Below are 23588 nucleotides of genomic sequence, written 5' to 3' on the forward strand. Positions count from 1 at the left end.
CCCCGCGAAGCGGGGCTCCGTCTAGTTAAGTTGTAAAGGAAATGTTTTTTGAAAAGAAAGTTTCGTACGTTAGACTCTTTCAGCTAAGGTCAGCTAAACGTAGGACAAATGTCCTTAGATTTGCCATTGAAATGAGAGTATTATTTGGTAACTATAGTTGTAAACAAAGACAATTATTTCCTTTTCGTCAACTGGTTGCGAAACTCCACTGTCATCTACGCTAGTTTTGGTTCAGGAATATATTTTCTTCTTGGGCAACTAGTTGCGTAACAAGATTATTTATTCTTTTTCAACAACTAGTTGCGAAACTTGGTTGCCAAAACGGCCGGAGGGATAGTGGGAGATAAAACATGGCAAACGAGAGAAAAGGAGGAAGGACTGACTTTATTCCTATATCACGTTGATAGATTTTAAACTATTTAAACTACCTATCTCCTTTGGCGTGATTTTACAGACAAAGAGATACTGTTCGTAAATACGTTATGTTATGTATCTCTTGTTATTTCAATATGAAATTTTCGCTCAATCGTAAACGCGACGAATTCGAAGATGTTGGTCGCGTAGATGAAAAACTGGCCTGTTCCTTTTGCGCGAAGCCGAAAAGCCACCTCAAACAGAAATAGTTATTTAAGATACAAGTGCGGAAAAGAGGAAATTCGAAACGAGTAGCTATAGATTAAAACACGGACGAAGGGAGTCTTTTAAATCGATACGAGTTGCGAATTACCTATTCGCACGTGTATCGTACAACGTTTTACAGTACATATGGCCCTTTAAACTTTTGAGATACACACGAAAAGTGTTATTTTACGCACTGGTGCGGCAAAAAAGGGCCATATGTACTGTAAAATATTTTAAGATTTCCCTATGTAAATCTCATTTTTACGATATCCCAGACACCTTTCGGCGCCCTTTCGGGGTACTAAAAATAAATCCATTCAGCAAAAAGCCCAAGCTACGGACAAAGGGGAGCCTTAATTGCGGACCTAGTTTTAAAGCTTTGGGGCCGGTACGTAGGTTTAAAGGGAGATATGTGTTGTATGCTCAAAGGAGGTAAAAAGATAGTGGACTAAGTTTATATCTCATGTTGGTTTTTAATTTTTGAATGACACTATAATTCGTTTTTTAGGGTTCCGTACCCAAAGAGTAAAACGGGACCCTATTACTAAGACTCCGCTGTCCGTCCGTCCGTCCGTCCGACCGTCTGTCACCGGGCTATATCTCATGAACCGTGATAGCTAGACAGTTGAAATATTCACAGATGATGTATTACTAAAGTACGGAACCCTCGGTGGGCGAGTCCAACTCGCACTTGTCCGGTTTTTTATGATATAGGAAGCAAACGAAGTGACGAATCGCCTGGTAACCAATTACCGTCGCTCATGGACTCCTGCAACACTAGAGTGGTTGCAAGTGCGTATAGGCATTTAAGACGCGAGATCGTTTCGTCGTTCCTTCGTCGTATCGGTTCGGAAAAACCACCAGCGACCTTTTATTCCATAGTTTAGCTGTGCGAGACAGGAACGCACAGATTTATTGCAGATAACTTAACTAATGATAAGCCATATATGTATCAAATTGCATCTAAATTTATTCAGCAGTTTTTGCGTGATTGAGCAACCGCATCAAAACGTAAAAACTTACACATTTTAACATAATAGCCGAAAGTATAAGATATAGATTTTTTAAAGAAAACTTTAACATTTTGACTTTGACATGACAACTAAACAGTTATTTACATATTGGGGGATGAAGTTACTCGCGTCCGTAGGATTTACCACCTTTCCTAGGCCCACCCTACACGTATCCCCTGGGTGGTGCTAAACGAGTAACAACGCCGAGTGTCAGGCGGCGGTAAATAACCTGACGAAGAAGGCCTGACAAGCCCATAACCTAAGTGTTGGTAGGAAATGACCAATGCTACCCGTAAACGTTGCGCTTTGCAAGAATGGGGGTCTTGACTTTACCGTCCGGACCATGAGGAAGAACCCCTCTATAAAAATAACCCTAATCTCACGGTGGGTAACGCGCCAAAGAGATGCATGGCTGGTAGGAGACCAGTCCTTAGCGCCAACCTCGGTGGACCTGGCAAACGCCGTTGTATATGCTTTCTTGCGGGAATGGGCGTCACCCTGCAAGCGACCTACTTTTCGACCCGACTCGTGGGAACAAAATGAATGATACTCCTGAAAATGAAAATGAAAATAAATTAGATGATAAGGTAGATGTTAATGAACCAAAGATCTTGAGCCAACATATATTTCACAAATCAATGTTCTTAGGCCGACCGCGCTCAAATTCGACTAGTAGCCTGGTTGTACCAAACTTCAGTGCTCAGAAAAACCCGGAAGTTAGTAAACAACATCCTAATAACTCAAAAACTTGGCAAGAAGCCAACACCAGACAAAAACGTCCTAGAAATAGCCCAGACAAGAAGAATGAGAATCCTCAAAAGCAAACAAAATTAAGTACATACTGGCTAAGCCAAACGGTGACGCCGGCGCCGATACCAACTTCAAACTCATTCGAAACACTAGATTTGCTTAAAGATGAAGAAGAAACCCAAACTACTGAAAATAACCCAAAACCTCCTCCAATGCTCATAGATGATGTCGAGAACATCAATCCACTAAAAGCATTACTCGAAACATATGCCTCGAAAAATTACGAGCTAAAAGTCTTACGTAACAACAGAGTTAAAATCCATATTAAAACGATGGAAATATACAAGGAAGTTGAAAAACAACTGGATTTGAAAGGAACTCAATTTAACAGCTATAAACCTAAACATGAAAGATCCTTTAAAGCTGTAATAAAAAACATCCACCCATCAACCGATGTAAATGACATAAAAGAAGCCTTGAACGAAGTCGGCCATGAAACAGTAAATGTATGGAATATAAAACAAAGATTTACGAAAAAGCCGTTAGACATGTTTATTGTAGAACTTGCACCGCAAGAAAACAATCAAGATGTATACAAACTTAAAAGCATCCTTAATTGTCGAGTTGTAGTAGAGGCTCCGAGACCAGTACACGAGATACCTCAATGCGGAAATTGTCAACGCTATGGGCACACCAAAAAATATTGTCACCGAAAACCAAAATGCATAAAATGCGCTGGAGACCACCCATCGGCAAAATGCTCAAACAAATTTCTAGGAAATAAAGTAAAATGCACGTTATGCGAGGGACGGCATCCAGCGAACTATAAAGGCTGCAAGGTCTATAAAGATCTCCAAAAACGAACAACGCCCAAGCTGAGGCCAAAAAAAATACAAGATGAAGATGATGATAAAATTCACACCACTAAAAGTAACCCAACACAAACGGATATTGGCCTGTCCAGTCAAAATGGAAATTCTTTTGAAGGCACAACCAAAACAAGTTGGAATACAAAACCCAATAAATCCAATAATGATAATAACCACACAGATTCCGGTGGAAACGCTAATAATGACATGAAACAATTAACGGAGATGTTTAAACAAATATTGAACCAATTAAGTACAATGACAAATCTATTAACAAATCTAATGACCATTATGTGTAAAAATTCAACGAAATAAAAATTGCACAATGGAACGCCAATGGGCTGCCAAAACACTTATTAGAAGTGAAACATTTTCTAGAAGACAATGACATTGACATTATGTTAGTGTCAGAAACTCACTTTACGAGTAAGAGTTATTTTAAAATCCCCAAATATAAACTGTACCACACTATGCACCCGGATGGAAAAGCCCATGGTGGCTCCGCAGTAATAATAAAAGAAAAACTAAAACACTATGCAGTCGATCCATACTGCACGGAAAAAATTCAAGCCACAAGCATAATAACCGAAGATCACAAAGGGGAGATTAACATAACAGCTCTGTATATACCACCAAAGCACAACTTGAAAAAGGAAGACTACTCATCATTCTTCTCGACGCTTGGGCATCGATTTATAGCTGGAGGAGACTATAACGCCAAACACACCAGATGGGGCTCAAGGCTAACTACACCAAAAGGCCGAGAGCTCTTAAAGTCAATTGAGTCCCTCCAACTCGGTATAGCGTCAACCGGTGAACCCACTTACTGGCCTTCGGATTTAAACAAGAAACCGGACTTGATAGACTTCATAGTTACTAAGGGATTTCATGACTCTTCTCTGAAATGCAAATCAAACTTGGACTTGTCCTCAGACCATTCTCCAATTATATTACTAGTAAATTGCGAAATCTCACCTATTCCGAAAAAGTGTAAATTGCACACGAAAGGTACGAACTGGTCATACTTTCGGGAACTAATCCAGCAATCACTGGACTGCCAAATCCCTCTAAAATCAGACGACGATATCACCCAAGCTGTCGAATTATTTAATACTGCCGTACAACAAGCTGCTTGGGCTGCAACTTCTACCCCAAAGGATAAAAACAAAGAACTGCATCTATACCCTAAACATATTTTCGAGCTACTAAAACAAAAACGGCAGGCCAGGAAACTGTGGCAATCAACCAAGTTCCCAGGCCATAAAAAGAAATTTAACTACCTCGCATCTAAACTCAAGGAAGCCCTTGCAAGACACAGAAATAGGGAAACAGAAATATACCTACAAAATCTTGATGCGACAAAAGCCACTGATTATTCACTCTGGAAGGCCACAAAAAACCTGAAAAGGCCCATTGCCCATCAACCCCCGATCAGAAATGAAGATGGCAGCTGGGCAAAAAGAGATTCCGACAAAGCAGAGGTATTCGCGAGACACTTATCCACAGTTTTTACGCCAAATGACGATCTTGATACAACAAAATTGGAAGACATAACAAAAACACTAAACCAGCCTCACCAATTAGACTTACCCATTAAAAAATTTACTTACACAGAAGTCATCGGTGCGATCAAAAGCCTCAACATACATAAGGCTCCAGGATATGATCTCATTACTGCAAAAATCCTCACAGAACTACCGCACATTGGAATCAAATTCCTAACTCACATCTACAATGCCGCGCTCTGGAGAAATTTTGTCCCTCCACAATGGAAAGTTGCTGAAATAATTCTAATCCCAAAACCTGGCAAAGAACCCACAGAAGTAAAATCGTACCGTCCGATTAGCCTGCTACCAATACCTTCAAAAGTTTTAGAAATATTGTTCATGAAACGAATAAAAGCAGAAGTTACGAAAACTGATTTGATCCCGTTACACCAATTCGGATTCCGGCAAGGACATGGTACTGTGGAACAGGTTCACAGGCTAGTGGAGCAAATAAACCTTGCGTTTGAACAAAAACTTTATGTGTCATCAGCGTTTTTGGACATATCCCAAGCTTTCGACCGGGTTTGGCATGAAGGACTCTTATTCAAAATATTAAAAAACCTTCCTATCAATTATTATAAATTGATCACTTCGTACCTTAACGAACGACACTTCTATGTAAGCTATGGCAGTAGCACGACAAACCTACATGGGATAGAAGCCGGTGTGCCGCAAGGAAGTGTCATGGGCCCATTACTCTACCTCATATATACCTCGGATCTCCCAAGTGCCGAAAATGTTCTGACAGGAACTTTCGCCGATGACACTGCTATACTAGCAGTAGCCGACACTCCCGCCGGTGCATCAGGAAAACTTCAAAACAGTCTCGACGATATATCGAAATGGCTTAAAGACTGGAAAATTAAAGCGAATGAGACAAAATCGGTGCAAGTAACATTTGCGCTAAGACGTGAAACGTGCCCGGAAGTAAAACTTAACAACATATGTATACCCCAATCAGACCACGTTCGATACCTAGGAATCTACTTGGACAGGAGACTAACTTGGACGAAACACATCTTTACAAAACGAAAAGCCCTCGGACAGCAGCTGCGAAAGATGTACTGGCTTTTAGAACGCAAATCTCAACTCAGCCTAAACAACAAACTACTACTTTACAAGTGCATACTAAAACCAATATGGACTTATGGGATCCAGCTGTGGGGAACAGCCTCAAAATCCAATCTAGGAATACTACAACGCTTCCAATCAAAAATACTACGTATTATTACTAAAGCCCCGTGGTACATCAAAAACGAGAATTTGCATCGAGATCTCAAAATCAAAACAATAAATCAGGAAGTGTCCGACACCTTAGACAAATATCGCAAACGAATGGAGAAACATCCAAACTTACTCGCGAGAAACCTGATGAAGGAACCACCTAACACTACTTTTACAAGGCTGAAGAGAAGAGCACCCCAAGATCTTATAAAATAAATATAAGATTTTATGAAATTGATGGGCGTATCAAAGGATATCGCACCACGCACGACTATTAAAAATACTTAATTTCCAGCTAAAAGTCAAAGATAGACAGCTTGCAGGATTGAAATGGAATCAAAAAAAAAAAAAAATTTACATATTGACTTATTGGACTCGCTATTATGTATTGTAATATCAATGAAAAAGCAGAAATCATGATGCTACTAGCAACATAAAATACCTAAATGTACATAAAAGCCAAAGGTCCGAACTTGTTACCAAATAAAATACCTAAAATGAGATTGGCCTTTTATACCCAATTACGCGATGCAGGCTTTAAAAGCTTATGTGAATAATTTATATGCACAAATTGAAACAGAGGGAACTCATTAGGCTGCCTTTGCCACCTTAATTAGACCTTTTCTTTAAACATGACGTTTAGAGCATCTATTATATTATGTATTTAAAAGGCAACAAGGCCCATATTACAAATACCTTACAGACTAATATACATATTTATGTATTTTATATTCTCAAAAACTAAACACAATTTATGCGACAAAACGGCGTGGCTCCGTTGAATCGGCTGTTCTTGTGCCTATATTAAAGGTGGTTCGCCTGGAATTAGTGTTATATAAATTAAAAAAAAAAAAACTTGGTGAGTGTCGTGGAACACTCGGTTCGAACGAAGTTAAGAAAGGGTGATGACCTGTTCATGTTATGTTATGTTCATGTATGTATGTATTAAGGGCGAACTTAGCCCTTTAAGGGATTTCTTACAGTTAACCTTCAACATGTTCATGATTTTCGTGTCTGTCCGTGTCAGGCATCCTAATCCTCATTCTTTCTGAATCGTATGGGTCGTGACGCGTTTTCGTGACGGAAAATTCTTACACTTTTTTTCGCTTAGCCCCCCTCCTCCAACCGTCCGATAAGGAACTTCGTTCCAAAAATCTCTCTCTCATACGTCATCTATGTTCCATACTATTTCCTATGAGCATTAACTTATAGCATTTAATAACCGGAGTCGCCTTTAAGAGCTTACCTCTCTGCCGAAAACCGTGCACAATTGTACAAACTTTTGTATGGACTGAAGTTTATCTGACATGGCTTATTGTATGTTACGTACAAATCATATAGAAGTAGCTATACATTTCACGTGCCCCTCCCCCGCAAAAATCGGCAGACTGTTTTGTACAGAAAATGACAGCCAAGGCGTCTCCAGTTACTAAATGCTCTAAGGGCAGTCACTACGACTATAAGTACAAAGTAAAATAATTTGGATAAGACTCAGCGACACCGCTGATTATCAGTCCCCAACCAAAAACAAGTTGACGTGGTTGGATGTTTTCAACAGTGAGATCAAACTTAACTTGAAGTAAAAATCTTGCATTTCGAAGTGTTAAATAAATTAGCGGCTCGACACCGCATTTGCTGACAGTTCCAAACAATACTCACCGAGTGAAAACAGCGAGACTTTGAAACAATGATAAATTACAAATACAAACATCCATTACTTTCGGAGATCGGAAACGTACAGACACGCAAATGGAAAGGGCAGTTTAAATATGTATAGTCATCTTTAGTTTTCTTTATTCGCTCTGTGCATGACTGTGGCGCCGCCCTAGTGGGTGTGGGACATATTGCTTATTTGACAGTTAGCAACTGCCATTGACATAGATATCTAGGGACTGGCTTTACGGGCAATAATACTCGTAATGAGGCATGACAGGGGCCAGTACAGAGGTGAGACACCGCTACAACGCGATTGGTTGACGAGTGCGCATCACGCGCGGGATTGGTTGATGAGTTCGCATCACGCGCGCTATTGGTCGCAACTAATTGCGTTAGACTGCACGATTGGCTGGAATTCGTGAGTAACACCGCTGAAGTGTTTTAGTGCCCGTAAGGCCAGTCCATAGATATATACGTCAATGGCAACTGCCAATACGTTGCTCTGACCAGATCCGCACCGCTCTTGACTCCACAGTTCACATGGCTCTCCACACCGCCAAAGACAGAAACAGACGGAGAAAGATCGTAAGAGAGAAAGTGATACAAAAGGGAGGTCACGACCCTCTATATTGAGGAATACGACGCAAGGAGGAGCTGCCAAATAGTATGAAGATGACGTCCCATGAAATTTTCATCACGTCGTGCGTTGGCGTTGCTTGTATTTCCCCCACCACCAACTCCGAACATAGCCAATAGAATCTGTGCGGAAAGAGAAGAGTCGTGGAATGTATTGGGCCCCACACATTCCACGACTCTTCTCTTTCCGCACAGACTATACAGTTTTATAGTTTGATAAGGTTTGCAGTCAGGGGCGTATTTTGAAATTTGGCGCCCCGGGCCAATACATTTCGCTGCCCCAGAAGTCAAGGAAGAAAAACAAAATGCAATGCGCTAGGGGCGCCATATGGCCCATACGCCGCCCCTAGCGGATTGGCGCCCCGGGCCATGGCCCGGATGGCCCTATGGTAAATACGCCCCTGTTTGCAGTCAACATAAAATTGTATTTGTTTTATAATGACTTTCATCTTTGAGAATCTCGGATTTTATCTTATCTGATAACATAGTATTTTATGACATTGGATAATGGAATTACTGTAACCGGTGTAAAAAATACTCTTATTCAGAATTAGAAAGAGTAAACTGACAATTGCGGGCATGTATTTCATAAGATTATTGAGATTACCACGTTTTCGTATAAACCTCATATTTTTATGACTTACCTACAGTTACTTTTATTTGAGTGGTTTCTTACCAACTCAATCAGATTTTCACGTGATATACACATGAATCTAAAAATATTTATTAATACTGCTACCAGTTTACCCCTCCTATTTAAATTTGGATATAAGGACGGTATTAACCCGTCCTAATTTTATTGGATATAAGGACGGAAAAATACGCGTGTATGAGTTCGTTTAAGCGCGCGTAACAAGTAGCGAAATGTGGCGTGCGTCACGCGCGTGTAAGCGCGTATGCGACGACCTTAGCGGCGACGCCGGCGACCAGCATATACCTACGCGCAGCAAATGTGAAACCGCTCTAAGTACATCCATATCCAGATACATATTCAGTAGCTGGAATCCGATATCACTACGCACAGATTAATGCACCATACAACCTCGTATAATATGCACGTTACAATTAGCAAAGCTTACGTGCATACGATATCAGAGGCATGTACTAATTATTCGGATGGTTAAGTCTGAACAGACATGACTAGTATAATGGCTTGTCTTGTTACAGTTGTTATTAGACACAGGTAATGTAGCTCTAGCTAAAGGCAGGGTCGAGGCCTGAAATGGTTCATGTAATAGCCCGGCCGTTTCTCCTGTTTGCTTTGAAAACTTCGCCTGATACACCAAAACTGAACATTGGACAATGCTATAACTTCATAGATTTTCTGATCAAGTCATATATCCCTTACTCTTATTACCGATTTTTTTAAATAGTTACATAAAAATAACTTTTACAATGAAGTTACAACTACAGTGGAACCTGGATAATTGCAATCTCAAGGGACCGGCCATTTTTTGTCAATTAACCAGGTTTTTCATTTAAGCAGGTCGTGTCAATTAACGAGGTTTAAAAATTCGTTGTGTCAATTATAGAGGTTTTCATTAATAGAGGTTGCGTTCTGACAAAATTCTTTTATGGAGGTGCAAATAACCATTGAAAGTAGATTTACACGCTTACGTTCTGGGTTTCTGGTCTATATACAGGGTGATTCATGAGACGTGAGCAGGACTAATCCTGCACACTCAGTAACTGATAATTGATCGATCACCGTCGTATTTAAGTGAAACAACCACACTTTTTCCTATTTTTTAACTTTTTGGTGAGGGCAAATTTAATCCTCTACAATCATGGTCACCCTACAAGACCTAATTAATAAGCATAAAACCTCTTTAACTTTTTGATTACGAAGAAAATAAACTGTCAAACTTGAGTGAGATACGAGTTTTCAAAAGTAACCAGACCGCGATGACAGTGATGACATTCAATTTGACACAGAATATCGGTAGTTTAGTATCCTAAATTTTAGGGTGACCACGCATGTCGTAAATAAATTAATAACTTTTTTTTCAACACGATTAGATAATTAACGTTAACCTCACTAATAAATAAATAATAAAATAAAAATCGTTCGTTTCAGATCATTGATCCATAGCGTTATTAGTAGGTATAAACTTAAAAACTATGTTAATTACAAAAAATAAAAGAACGAATGAAAACTATACTTAATATAAAAAAAATAAAAACTAATGACTAAAAACTAGTATTTGGCAGATGTGTGGCCATTGCGAGACGAGGAGCGCAGGTTGCCATGCTCTATTTAGCTCTCCCAATTGCCACCTCCACCCAAAACTTTGTAATCGGGCAGTCGAGGCGCTCGGCCAACACCCTGAGAAGACTGTTGCTGCTGCCGCGCACCCGCCTCAGCATGGAGGCGATTCTTTTCCGCCTAATGGCGAAAAAGTCATCTATTCGCGCCTCGGCGAACATGCCGGACGCACTACAGTGCTTCGGCAGCCGCAACAGCATCCTCAAGATGTTATTATATTGAACGCGCAATGCGTTATAGGCTCGTTGTGTAAACTTCACCCACAGGCTGCACGTGTAGAAATTCTGACAGTAAGCTCTAAAGAGCGTCAATTTAACTGATTTATTACACCGTAATACTGATACGAAAGTGTTGCTTATAATTTACGAAATGAGCAGTATTAGTCCTGCTCACGTCTCCTGAATCACCCTGTATAGCTTCTGTCTATACTTGCACTTTTACACTACATTAATTACTACTTTATTTTCTTATTAATCATTTGGGTTTAAAGAATTCCCTTGAATTGTAGAAGAAAGTTTTATTAGAATGTAAAGGCATAGTTTGTTTTTGCTTTAATCAAAACTATTTCACCTACAACAGGCTGTGATAGATACCCAATAAATTAATTGAATTCTGGATGAAGATATAAATAAAATGATCATTGCTATTAAAATATTGTTTCTGCTGTCTACAACTACATTATTTCAATTACAGAGGTAATAAGTAAGACTCGTTTCAATAATAGAGGTAAAAATATGAGCAAAAATAACGATTTTTTTTAGCACAGTGTCAATTATAGAGGTCTTAGTTGCGATGTGGTCAATTACAGAGGCAAAATTACGAAAAGCAATAAAATATAAATTGCAATTATAGAGGTTCTAAAATTTCAATTATAGAGGCCTTTTGGTCTCAAGGGACCGGAACCGGACTTTTGGTTGCAATTATTGAGGTTTTCCATTTATCCAGGTGCCAATTAACCAGGTTTCACTGTATATAGTCTTGACTGTTTTGGGTCATGGGACACTTTGCAAATCAGACGAACTTTATGATATGAAATTTTGCCATTGTTTGTGGACGGGATGTTTTTCGCCAAGGCATAGCTCAAAGACGTTTTGCGAACGGACGGGTCCACACAGAACGAGCCGCCTCGCGACGAAATTGCCGCGCGAAGAAGCTCGCGGTCGGTGTAGACGTGCCCCGGCTTCATTGCCTCGGGCGGTCGGTACCAAGTCCTAATGCAGTATGCACCCTATACGTTTTCTTAGGGTTCCGTACCCAAAGGGTAAAAAGGGGACCCTATTACTAAGACATCGCTGTCCGTCCGTCTGTCTGTCACCGCTGTACCGTGTACAACTCATGAACCAAGCTAGCCAGTTGAAATTTTCACAGATGATCTATTTCTGTTGCCGCTATAACAACAAATAGTATGAACAAAATAAAATAAATATTTAAGTGGCTCCCATACAACAAACGTGATTTTGTTGCCTTCGTGCGCGAGTCAGACTCGCACTTGGCCTGTTTTTTTAGGGTTCCGTACCCAAAGGGTAAAACGGGACCCTATTACTAAGACTTCGCTGTCCGTCCGTCCGTCCGTCCGTCCGTCCGTCCGTCTGTCACCAGGCTGTATCTCACGAACCGTGATAGCTAGACAGTTGAAATTTTCACAGATGATGTATTTCTGTTGCCGCTATAACAACAAATACTAAAAACAGAATAAAATAAAGATTTAAATGGGGCTCCTATACAACAAACGTGATTTTTGACCAAAGTTAAGCAACGTCGGGAGTGGTCAGTATTTGGATGGGTGAGCGGTTTTTTTTTGCTTTTTTTTTTGTTTTTTTTTTTTTGCATTATGGTACGGAACCCTTCGTGCGCGAGTCCGACTCGCACTTGCCCGGTTTTTTTATGCTTTACACTTTGACTACACACACAATCTTTTTCAACAGGTGGCATAACGTCCTTCTCGCCGATGATCAACAATGCCGTGCACGTCATAATGTACCTGTACTACCTTATGTCGGCCGAAGGCAGCCCGGTAGTCAAAGCAACGCTCATAAAATACAAGAAATGGCTCACTATTGTGCAGATGGTAAGAAATAGTAAGAAATAATCCCGACAATCATCTTCCTTGCGTTATCCCGGCTTTTGGCCACGGCTCATGGGAGCCTGAGGTCTGCTTGGCAACTAATCCCGAGAATTGGCGTAGGCACTAGTGTTTTCGAAAGCCATCTGACCTTCCAACCCAGGTGGAAAAATAAGCCTTGTTGGGATTAGTCCGGTTTCCTCACGATGATTTCCTTCACTGAAAAGCGACTGGTACATATCAAATGATATTTCGTACATAAGTTCCGAAAAACTAATTGGTAAGAGCCAGAGTTTGAACCCGCAACCTCCGGATTGAAAGTCACATGCTCTTGCCACTAGGCCACCAGTGCTTTTTTAAATAATCCCAACAATGATATAATACTTTTTTAACTAATAGGGAACTTAAACATGGGACATGGGAGTTATAAAAGTGAAAATCGTGTCAGTTTGTATATTCATATCAATCATAACGTTATATGATTATAATATATTAAATGTTATGATGTTAAGTCAAAAAAAAACCGGGCAAGTGCGAGTCGGACTCGCGCACGAAGGGTTCCGTACCATAATGCAAAAACGGCAAAAAAAAACGGTCACCCATGGATCCAAGTACTGACCCCGCCCGACGTTGCTTAACTTCGGTCAAAAATCACGTTTGTTGTATGGGAGCCCAACTTTAATCTTTATTTTATTCTGTTTTTAGTATTTGTTGTTATAGCGGCAACAGAAATACATAATCTGTGAAATTTTCAACTGTCTAGCTATCACGGTTCGTGAGATACAGCCTGGTGACAGATGGACGGACGGACAGCGGAGTCTTAGTAATAGGGTCCCGTTTTACCATTTGAGTACGGAACCCTAAAAAAATGGTAACCTGGCCACTAAAATGTTTCTCTTTCAGATCCAATTCACATTCATGCTTGTGTACAGCGCTCAAGTGTTCCTGCCGAGCTGCCCGGCGTCAATGGGCATGCCACTTCTATTCTTCCCTAACGTGATATTTGTTTACTACATGTTCTTAAACTTCTTCAGGGAAAGTTACATCAGGAAAGACAAAGCGGAGTTAAATGGGAACGGAGTGAAGAAATCTGAATAACCTATTTATTTTAATGTAAGATCAGGTCAGAGATCCGCATACAATAAGTGCAGTTTATGAGAAGGTTGAGAAACTTTAAATATAAAATAAAAAATAAACTGTTTTTTGACATCTTTTGTCTGTCCTGTATGCGTCCCAGACAATTTGCACTGTAATTTATAATTTCACAGTTATTCATTCAGTAGCACATTTTTGTCAAGGGCATACCAAGGGTTAAGTTGTTTACAATTGTGCAGACTGATTAAATTTTATCATAAGATTATGTTCCATGCAAGCAAATCAATTGTCTGGTCTAAAATAACTACTTATAAATGAAAAATCATGCGTGATTGTCCAACTGGTTTAACATTGATTCCCGTTTCATCCACTAAAATAAATGAAGCAGCCTATCCTCCTAAGGCCCAGCCATACAAATGAAAAACCTAAAATTGCCACTGAAATTTGAACCTATAGTGCAGGGAATAGAGTTGATTTTTACTTGGTAGAAAATTTAATGAAACAAAAGAAATGCAACTGTTCCAATTGAATATGGTTTAAATTTCATCTAACTGAAGAAGTACTATAGGTTGGACCTTGGGCCTTAGGAGGCTAGAGAGTTAGTGACTAGTGTTTATGCTATGTAAGTTTAAGTTCACTCAACAATATAAATATTTTGAGTAGTTGTATCATATCTGTACTCTTCTAATTAACATGGAATTCGGAATGAGTTCATTGTTTAGATTCAATATAGCAATTAAGTCAACAAGTAACCTTTCATTAATGGAATTCTATAATACTCATTATCAATAGTAATTCAATGCAATTAGAAAAAGTGTAAAGAAACAACAAGTGGCTGAGTCATATCTTTACGCATTGATAACCACTGCTTTCTCTAAAATAAATTATTATTTTAGAGATTAAAAACAATAAAACTTTTTAAAACTATACATGTAGTTTTCATTATGATTCTAACTTTAGTAGATATTGAGAAGCATCTATAATGTAATGGGCAATTAATGTGCCGATAACCCGTACTTTACACAAAAAATCTGGCAGTATTTATCACTGTAATCAACTGTAATAGACAGCGGAGAAAATAATAGTGAAACGTCACTTACCGTGTAGTAGGAGAGGAGTCCGGCATTTTCATCCAGAACGAACCACCGATACTGCCAACCTTTCATCACATTCGTCCATTTACTTAAGGAACCCTCCATCATGATTATTTAAAACGAAAATATAATGTCGAAAGTCATGAAAAAACTAAAAACAGTAAATTTTACACTGCGGCAGAGGCCCTCCACCATAAATAATCCATATGTTTGACATTTAGTTGGCAGAATATCAGTGTTGCCAACGTAACAGCCGCTGCTTTGTGCGCTCGTTCGGATTCTAGGTATGTTCAGTAATCGATAGTATCGATACTTACAATTTTCAATCGATTTGACAATACAATCAAAAGAAATGAAGTGACATCCTTTTATATCATAGAATTCATAGATCTTGTAAAAAGCTACTTTAGAAATATCTAAGCGATTTAAATACGCTGAGTAGCGTTTTGTAAAGGCCTGTAACTTTTAATCTCTACATATTTGTCTCTCTTTCTAACAAAAGCAATTAAAGGTATAGGATTACAGGTTTTAATAAAACGTGATTTTGATATTTTTCTACTAAAGGAAAGATTTAGCGAGTATTTTAAAATTACCTATTTGTGTTTTTATAACGAACATTTGTCCCTGGGTTATGGATCTTTTATATGTATTTACGTAGGTATATATATCATACTATCGTCATCGTCTAGTGCCCAAATTACACAACCCACAGCCATGGCGGATTTGCCCTAAGTCCCAGTAGGCCTCTCGGGTCTAGAGCGGCAAGATATTAGGGGCGGCAGCAAGGCGGCAGTATATAGATAGGTGCTGAGAAAGGGGCGGCTAGCGGCTACAGGGCCTGGGATCTAGGGCGACCAACACTGCAAATCCGCCACTGGTCACAGAATAAGTCTTATTCAGCTTAGCTTACAGTGAAGAGAAAGATTGTCACAAAATTATATTTTCTGTAACAATTATCATGTCCGTGAGTACATTTATTTGGCCAATTAGTCTCCTTCCAGGCGCGTCAGGAAAAAGAGGTCGAAAGACGAATTGAAAACGCCTGGAGGAGCTATTGGTCCATGAAACACCTGATGAAAGGTAATCTTCCGATGTCACTGAAACGGAAGCTCATGGACATGTGCATACTCCCAGTTCTAACCTACGGTGCACAGACTTGGTCTTTGACTAAAGCTCAGAAGTCCGGACTCGGGGTTTGCCAACGAGCCATGGAGCGTAGCATATTAGGTGTCAAATTGGTGGATCGAGTCCGGAACACCACGCTACGCTCCAAGACCCAAATCGTCGATGTAGCTCGGAAGGCGGCCAAGCTAAAATGGGACTGGGCTGGTCACGTCTGCCGAATGCCGAATGAGTTGTGAGGCAAAATCACTTCAGAGTGGGAGCCCGAAAACTCAAATCGGGGACCAGGCAGACCCTGCCGGCGATGGCGGGATGAACTAGACTCCTTTTTAAAGAAGTGGCCAGATATAGCACTGGACAGAGATTTGTGGAGAAATTGGGGGGAGGCCTTTGCCCAGCAGTGGGACACGAGAGGCTCCAAATAATAATAAATTATCATTTGAACAAATACGTTAATTTCAAAAACTGTCCGCGCGCTTACCGTAAAAGTAAAATAAATAAATAGCAAAGTAACAAAATACAAATTTATTTAATTGTTACCACAATAACATCATATATTGGGATCACTACGGAAAATCGAGAAAATAAAATGCATTATTTTCAAGTACTTTATATTGTACAACCCGATTATCACTTTCATAAAAAAAATATGGACTAAGTACGTGAAATCACGTAGTTTTAATTTAGTAATACTATTCTACACTATTTACAGGGTCGCACGCCTTGCGGCGCGCTTATTATGAATGCCTTCTTAATGATCGCCCGAGTTTTGTTTTACTATATCCCGATGATATTGACACTTGATTTCTGTTGTCTTGGTCTAGACTGAGGCCAGACAAGTCTACTAATAATGGCACATTTTCTGATCCTTCAGCGATTTTGTCGTCTGTTTCCTTGTCGAAGTTTTCAGGAGTCCCTTCTCCTTCGATAGCGAGTTTTTCAATATCTTTGCTGAGTGAGTTGTTTTCAGCTGCTTCGACAAAGGCATTTGAGAGTTCACCGCTGAGCTTGTTAACATTTCCTGACGATACGTCGTACATGAAGATTTCCTTTTCTTCTGGAGCCGTGTCATTCCTGGAAATAAAAAAGTGTATTTGAAGAACGTTCATAAAAAGCTTTTTCGAAGAATAAGTTTATAAGGGGGGGACTTCAGCATTATTGGTACTTCTCATTTATAAAAAAACAAACTGTATATGTAGGTATCTCTTTCACGTATCAGATCAGAATAACTTTAATTCATAAAGGATAAGAATAAGATAAGAGATTTTTTATTTAGATGATATAAATTACATGAAAACATGCTTTTAAATCTACCTATGACTCAAGTACCTCGAGCGCTCTTGCACAAGATAAACTCGCTTCCATTGAAAGTCATGTTTTCTGATTTAGATTTTGAACCGAAAAGTTTTCTTTTAGATTTTGTACTTAGTACCGAAAAATATTTTAAAAATATAATATCTTACCCGAGCACAAGTAGAATAACTGACTGGAGATCTGACTCTGTCTTCTTTTCAGTTTCAAGCCATTTCTCGAAATTCTCCTTCGATGGCCGTTTCAGCAAGTCATACAGGCTGTCACCAGCGACGAACTTAATGCCTTTTAAGCTAGTGCTAGTTGCGCGTTCGGCCCTGGAATGATCACCATTCAAAGCCTCAGTTTCAACAGGGGCTAACACGACAACTGAAGTTACTTTCCTACCCTTCAAGATATCAGGTAGAGGAAATTGGTTACCACTCACTTTCAGTGGCAAGTACCTGTTATACTTCTTATCGTTCAGGGCCACAGGCTCTAATTGGGTAGCATCTTCTTGGACATACTCTTTCGCAATATTCTGGCCCTTGTCGCTTTTAGGATCGAAGTGGACGACTTTCATTTCCACGGCTTGTTTTTGTGACGGCGGTGGCGCTACATAGCTTGGCACATTTTCAGACGCAGCAATTTCCTGGTCATCCTCTTCTTCGTCATCAATTCTTGATTGAATGAAATCCCCGTTAGGTTTTACTACTATCGGTCTATTTTCACTAGCGGCAATTTGTTGTCCACCACCAGCGCTGAAAAAGTTGGCTAGCTGATCTGGAGGCAAAGATTCCAAAGGAGTCTCTCCAACCTTGTCATAATCTAATATGCTAATGTCAGCGTTGTCTAAGATACCCGATGATAGCAGTTGTTGGCGAAGGTCATCCGGAACTTCGTCGGGAAGTTCTACGGCAGGCTTTTTGTTTTTCTTCTCTTCCTTCTTCGCCTCTGGAGTAGTGCTTATCGAGTTCAATGTAGATGAGACGTACTTCTGAGTGGTTGGCTTAATTTCGACAGTTCTGGAGGTTGATTGGTAATAGGCCGGAGATGGGGTGCTAGAGGAGAACGTAGGTTGCTGTTGTCTGTCATTCGAGAACTGGTACTTGGGTGATGAGCTTTCAAATTGTTGTTGATTGTAGTTGTTACGAGACTGAGTTAGTTGATACTGTTGCTGTGGCTGTTGTTGTTGAGCTTGCAATAATTGAGATTGAAGTCGTTGAATTTCCTCTTGTTGTTTTTTGACGTTTTGAGCTAATTGCAACCTGACTTGTTCTTGTTCAGCGTCATATTGTTGCTGCTGTTGCTGCTCCTGCTCTTGCTGTTGTTGCTGCTGACGTTGGTGCTGTTGTTGCTGCTGACGTTGGTGCTGTTGTTGCTGTTGCTGATATTGTTGTTGTTGTTGTTGGAGACGTTGTTGATCTTGTTGTTGCTGCTGGTACTGTTGTTGTTGCTGCTGATGACGTTCCTGTTGCAGTTGTCTTTGTTGTTGTTCTTGATATTGTTGTTCGGCGTTATGACTGGCTGCAGTTGTAGGTTGATTAGATCCGCTTAGACTACTGTAGTCAGTTGTAGGTCCTGTTACTGTAATATGTTGTTCATATTTGGGTATAGCGGCAACTAATTCCCCACCGTTGGGTACAAATTGTCCAACATTCTGTTGATGTTGAAGATTGGCCTGGTCATGGAAACTAGACTGACTACCCAAGAATGGTCTTTCACTTGGACCTTGCGGTTGAGCGAAATGTGGTCTCTCGGAAGGTGATATCTGATGGAATTGGTTATGTAGCTCTGGTGCCGGAGATGGTTGCGCGTGGAAGTTGAATAGCGGAGGGGATGAAGGTTGAGGAAGGAATTGTGTATGAGGGATGGGAGAAGGTCCAGGGAAGGAATGCTGGTTGCGAATGCTTTGCTGAGTTGGTGATATAGGAGTAGGTCTAGGCTGAGATTGGGGTCCTTGATGGAAACCGAAAGGAGGCTGCTGTGGTTGATTTTGTACCGAAGAGAACTGATGGAAAGGAGGACGATTATCTTCAATCTGTGGAGGCGATGGCTTAAGGTTGAAGAAAGGAGATCTGCTGGGAGAAGCAGCAAAGGAGGGTTTACTGTGAGAGTCTAAGAACTGTTGAGGTGGTCTCTGCTGGGGTATTTGTTGGCTCGTTGGGATATGCTGAGGACGCGACAGATGTTCTTGGAAATGGGAAGGCGTAGGGCTTGGGCTAGGTTTGGGTATGAAGTTAAAGTTAGGTTGCCTATTTGGCGCCAACTGATCTTTTGACTGGTCGATCTGCTCAGTTGTTATAGTGTGATAATTTTCTTGCAAGTATTTGGGTTCATCAAAGAATGTCTGAACTGGACCTTGATGGAATGGTCTCTGTGGGCCAGAATGGAAGGCAGGGGGGCCTCTTGGAGGTCCATTGAAATGCGGCCTAGATGTAAATGGTGGATTCTGACGGGAGTGGAATGATGGTGGATTGTTGGAAGGCCGAGGGAACGTGGGAGAGAAGGTAGGGCCAACAGGTCCTGGAACACTAGGACCATTACCGAAGTGAGTAATAGGTCCAGGGCCGTTATTTGCAAAGAAGGATCCCAGGCCGCTGTTTGAAAAAGAACCAATGGGGCTAGCTGATGGAGAAGGACCCAATGGATTTGGGCGAGGAACGAGAGTTTGTGTTCGGAATGGAGATACAGAAGGACCTTGTCGTGGGAGTTGCTGCTCGTTGGGAATATTAGGTTGTTGGAATTGAATACGGTTTTGCGCATGTTGGGTAGGACGGTATGTCTGCGGAGTAGGACCTGAATGACTCTGCGGTCTTAAAGCAGATTCATGAAATTGAGGTTTTGGTGTAGCTGACCGCTCTAATGGTGGGTGGTTGGGCTGTTGTTGAGGATACGCTATAGCCGGTCTTGGGGCAGTCTCTTCGTGATCCTCAGTTTGAGGACTACTTTCACGCCTGTCACTGTAATGGCGGCCATGACCTTCACTTCCAAAAGTCACTTTTACGCTGCTGTCACTGTGATATTGTTCAGACTCGGGTTTGATGATAGCTCTTAGTGTTGTTGTTTCACGAGGACCGTAAAATGGTTCAGGAGTCACTGTGACATAGTCTTCATGGTGTTCATTTTCATCTTGGTGGTTGGTAGGGGGAGTGATCGCGGGGACCGGCTTTTCATACACAACCTTGTCCTTAGAATGCGGATCCTTGCTGTATTTTACATAGAATACTTGGACCGGTTCCTTCTTCTTTTTCGGAATCAGCTGAGGTGGTGGCGCGGGCAAAGATTCATTAGATTCTTTAATTATAATTTCAATAATAGGCTCTGGAGCTTCATAATACTGGGGGTGACCTCCTTGGCTATATAACGGCGCTGTCGGGAGCGATCCAAACGGAGGGCCATAACTTTCAGCTGATTGGTCGTGAATATTCAAGATCTTAGGCTGAGCGTAGATTTCATTCTTGTTGACTACAGTATCATCAAAGTTATCAAGAGTGGGATCATAAAGAGGGTCCTTTTGCGAATATTGAACTACAGGCTCCATCTGGACGGCATAAGGTGGAAGTTTCCCAGCCCGTGGTACGCCATGAGAAATTCTTCGGCTGCTTGTCAGTGACCGGAAGGAAGCCACTCTCGAGTGAGGAAGTACCAAAGAGTATTGTAGATTTTGCGGTGTTCGGATGTTATCAAGTTGTCGTTTCGGTTTCGCTTTCGTAGTTGAGTTTTTTGCGCTTGTTATGCTGAGCACAGCCAGGGCTGTAACCTGAAACAAATAAAAACAAAATATAAATAAAATTAAAACATCAACAGATTAACTTTTATTAATTGTGATAAGTTATGCCGGCTACATACGTAACGATAAATCGTAGCGATTAAACTGTGCAGTCCGAACTGCGCAGTTTTATCTACCGTGTGTATGACAAATCGTTACGATAATCGACAACGATTTGTCATACACACGGTAGATAAAACTGCGCAGTTCGGACTGCACAGTTTAATCGTTACGATTTATAGTTACGTGTGTAGCCGGGGTTATGGTTCTAAGGTATCGATAAAAAGCATATCGATTTCGGTCTGACAGCAACGTAATATCGATTACTTTTGCTTTTCTCAAGAATTTGAAGCCCCCTCCAGACTATGCGCGTGAATCGCGGGCGAAGCCGCGAACGCGAATGTGGAGTCGATTTCGCTGTCTGCGAAAATCGATTCGCGCACGAGTGTGCAGGGGGCTTAACAGTAATAGGATTTAAAAAAAAAGTTGTAGGCGGGAAAAATACACCAAACAGATTGTAGGTATTGTACTGTACCAATAATCGGAATTAACGTTGGCTCTGTGCAATGCAATTAGAATCTTTTAAAATTTATCTACACTTTAGAAAATACAATAAGATTATTTAGAATTTTAGATCCTCATTTGTTATAAGGTTAAAAACAATTGGTAGTTTCCTATTTACGGACTTTGAAAATACGTGCACAAAACAAAAGTAGTGCAGTAGTATCATCACTATCATCAGTCTCATCACGATGTTATTTTCTCTTTTTAACATTCGGCAGACGAAAGAAACAGATAGTAAAGTAAATGGCCGTCGCCTTGACATTGAGACGGAATCGATTTCACGCCGTCGACTCACGATTCCTAAATTATTGTAGGTCGGCATTTTACTTTTTTTGAGTAGGTATTAGGTAGTTACTGTAATGTTTTTTTTTTTGTGTTTGTTAGACCAAGCTAAGTTTGCAGCGATTATGATAGTCTAAACTGTGCAAGTGTTATTTTAAACGTCAAACTTCTATGAAATTATGACGTTTAAATAAACCATTGCGCAGTCTGTACTATCAAAATCGCTGCCAACTTAGCTTGGTCAAGCAATGGGTGCATTTCTCGAAGACAAATATATGAAACTAACTGTAAGTGGGTACAGGTATAATAACAGAAAATAAACAACATTTTATATTCTGAGGGCCTACCACGAACCACGTTCGACGTGTTGCCTCTCTGTCGCACATGTAAATTCGTACGTAAGTGTGACAGGGAGGCAACACGTCGAACGTGGGTCGCGATAGGCCCTCAGAATCGACCCGGATCGGATGACAACCGAACGTAATACTAAACGGTCACCAGAGGTGTTTGGGGAGAAAGTGTAAAAGCACTAAGTATGAGATAATGTTTACGTTGGAAAGGGGCTGGGCCAAGGTACGAGAGTAGCGGAATTTGTTTTTTTAAATATATTTTTTTATTTGGTGGTGGCAAATAACGCCCCATGGTTAACGAATCGTTAATAGAGCATGTGGGTTGCTGATCATTAATAAGTACCTACTTAAAAAAATTTTTTTTGCAAGCTTTTTCGCGACTGTACTTATTGTTTCCACAGGCAACTAATCGAGACAATTCTAAAAAACCCCAAACACAATTAAGTAGATAGGTACAGGATGGCCCAAAAATACGTTGACTACTTTTTTTTGGAATATTTTTCTAAGACATACTTTTATTAAAGTCATAAAAATTAAAAGGAACTACAATCAGTTATTTAAAACAAAAAGTAGTATCTTCAAAATATGCTCCTTTAGCTTTGATATGTACATAGGTAGGTACATAAAACGTTTGTTAAAATTATCACCAATACCTATGCCGCATTTTTTTTGTCAACGTACATACGCTCGTACCCCGATTAAATCAAAACCGCTACCGCCGTCATCTTAGACCGCCTCTCAAGGAAATTTCGTGGAACCTGTTGACCGGCATTCCAATAAGAATAAAAGTAGACCGAATTCGGCGCGCGCGCCGGTAGCCCGCCTTTAACGGGCGCCTTACAATAGGTAAGGTGGCGACGCTATAGACATCATTGACTATTCGTCCTGGTTATGGAGGTTACTTACCTACTGTTTTAAGGCGTTGTTATGTGGGTAAAGGGGTAAAGTCAGTCTAAGATCACACACACACACACACACACACACACCCACACACACACACACACACACACACACACACACACACACACACACACACACACACACAGGCTTTGCAGCGACAAATTGTGGGAAAGAAAAAACTTGACTCATAAATTAAATAAAAGGAAATATTATTGTTTTATTTATAAACGCGCTACAAGCCTTAATTGGCTATTTTGTTTTTATCTGTAATTATCAGACATCGTAAATTTTATAGCATTTTCGGTGCAGCGGAGTGGTGTTAGCGGAATTGGTATAAACAATTTCAACCCTAATGATTAATTAGCGTTAATTACGTTAATATTAACCTTAATTTACCGTTTCAGTTGGAATTATCTATACCAATTCCGTTAACACCACGCCGCTGCACCAAAAATGCTATAACATTTACGACGTC

General features: G+C 40.4%; 3 protein-coding genes across 3 annotated transcripts in view; 1 reads left to right on the forward strand and 2 right to left on the reverse strand.

Moving 5' to 3' along the window:
* LOC134797976 (very long chain fatty acid elongase 7-like) overlaps positions 1-13778 on the forward strand; it is a 55040-nt gene extending 41262 nt beyond the window's left edge. Inside the window, exons 4-5 of the mRNA XM_063770312.1 lie at positions 12508-12650; positions 13548-13778. Of these exons, the coding sequence (XP_063626382.1) occupies positions 12508-12650; positions 13548-13742 (338 nt within the window). The 3' untranslated portion in view covers positions 13743-13778. The remainder of the gene's footprint in view (positions 1-12507; positions 12651-13547) is intronic.
* LOC134798110 (oxysterol-binding protein-related protein 9-like) overlaps positions 1-15085 on the reverse strand; it is a 69221-nt gene extending 54136 nt beyond the window's left edge. The window contains exon 1 of the mRNA XM_063770450.1: positions 14840-15085. Coding sequence (XP_063626520.1) covers positions 14840-14941 — 102 coding nt within the window. The 5' untranslated portion in view covers positions 14942-15085. The remainder of the gene's footprint in view (positions 1-14839) is intronic.
* A 1380-nt stretch (positions 15086-16465) lies between these two features.
* LOC134798069 (alpha-protein kinase 1-like) overlaps positions 16466-23588 on the reverse strand; it is a 51036-nt gene continuing 43913 nt past the window's right edge. The window contains exons 2-3 of the mRNA XM_063770402.1: positions 17419-21008; positions 16466-17029 (exon numbers count right to left, since the gene is read on the reverse strand). Coding sequence (XP_063626472.1) covers positions 16693-17029; positions 17419-21008 — 3927 coding nt within the window. The 3' untranslated portion in view covers positions 16466-16692. The remainder of the gene's footprint in view (positions 17030-17418; positions 21009-23588) is intronic.

The sequence above is a fragment of the Cydia splendana genome, chromosome 16 (assembly GCF_910591565.1).
Source record: "Cydia splendana chromosome 16, ilCydSple1.2, whole genome shotgun sequence".
Classification (NCBI taxonomy): domain Eukaryota; kingdom Metazoa; phylum Arthropoda; class Insecta; order Lepidoptera; family Tortricidae; genus Cydia; species Cydia splendana.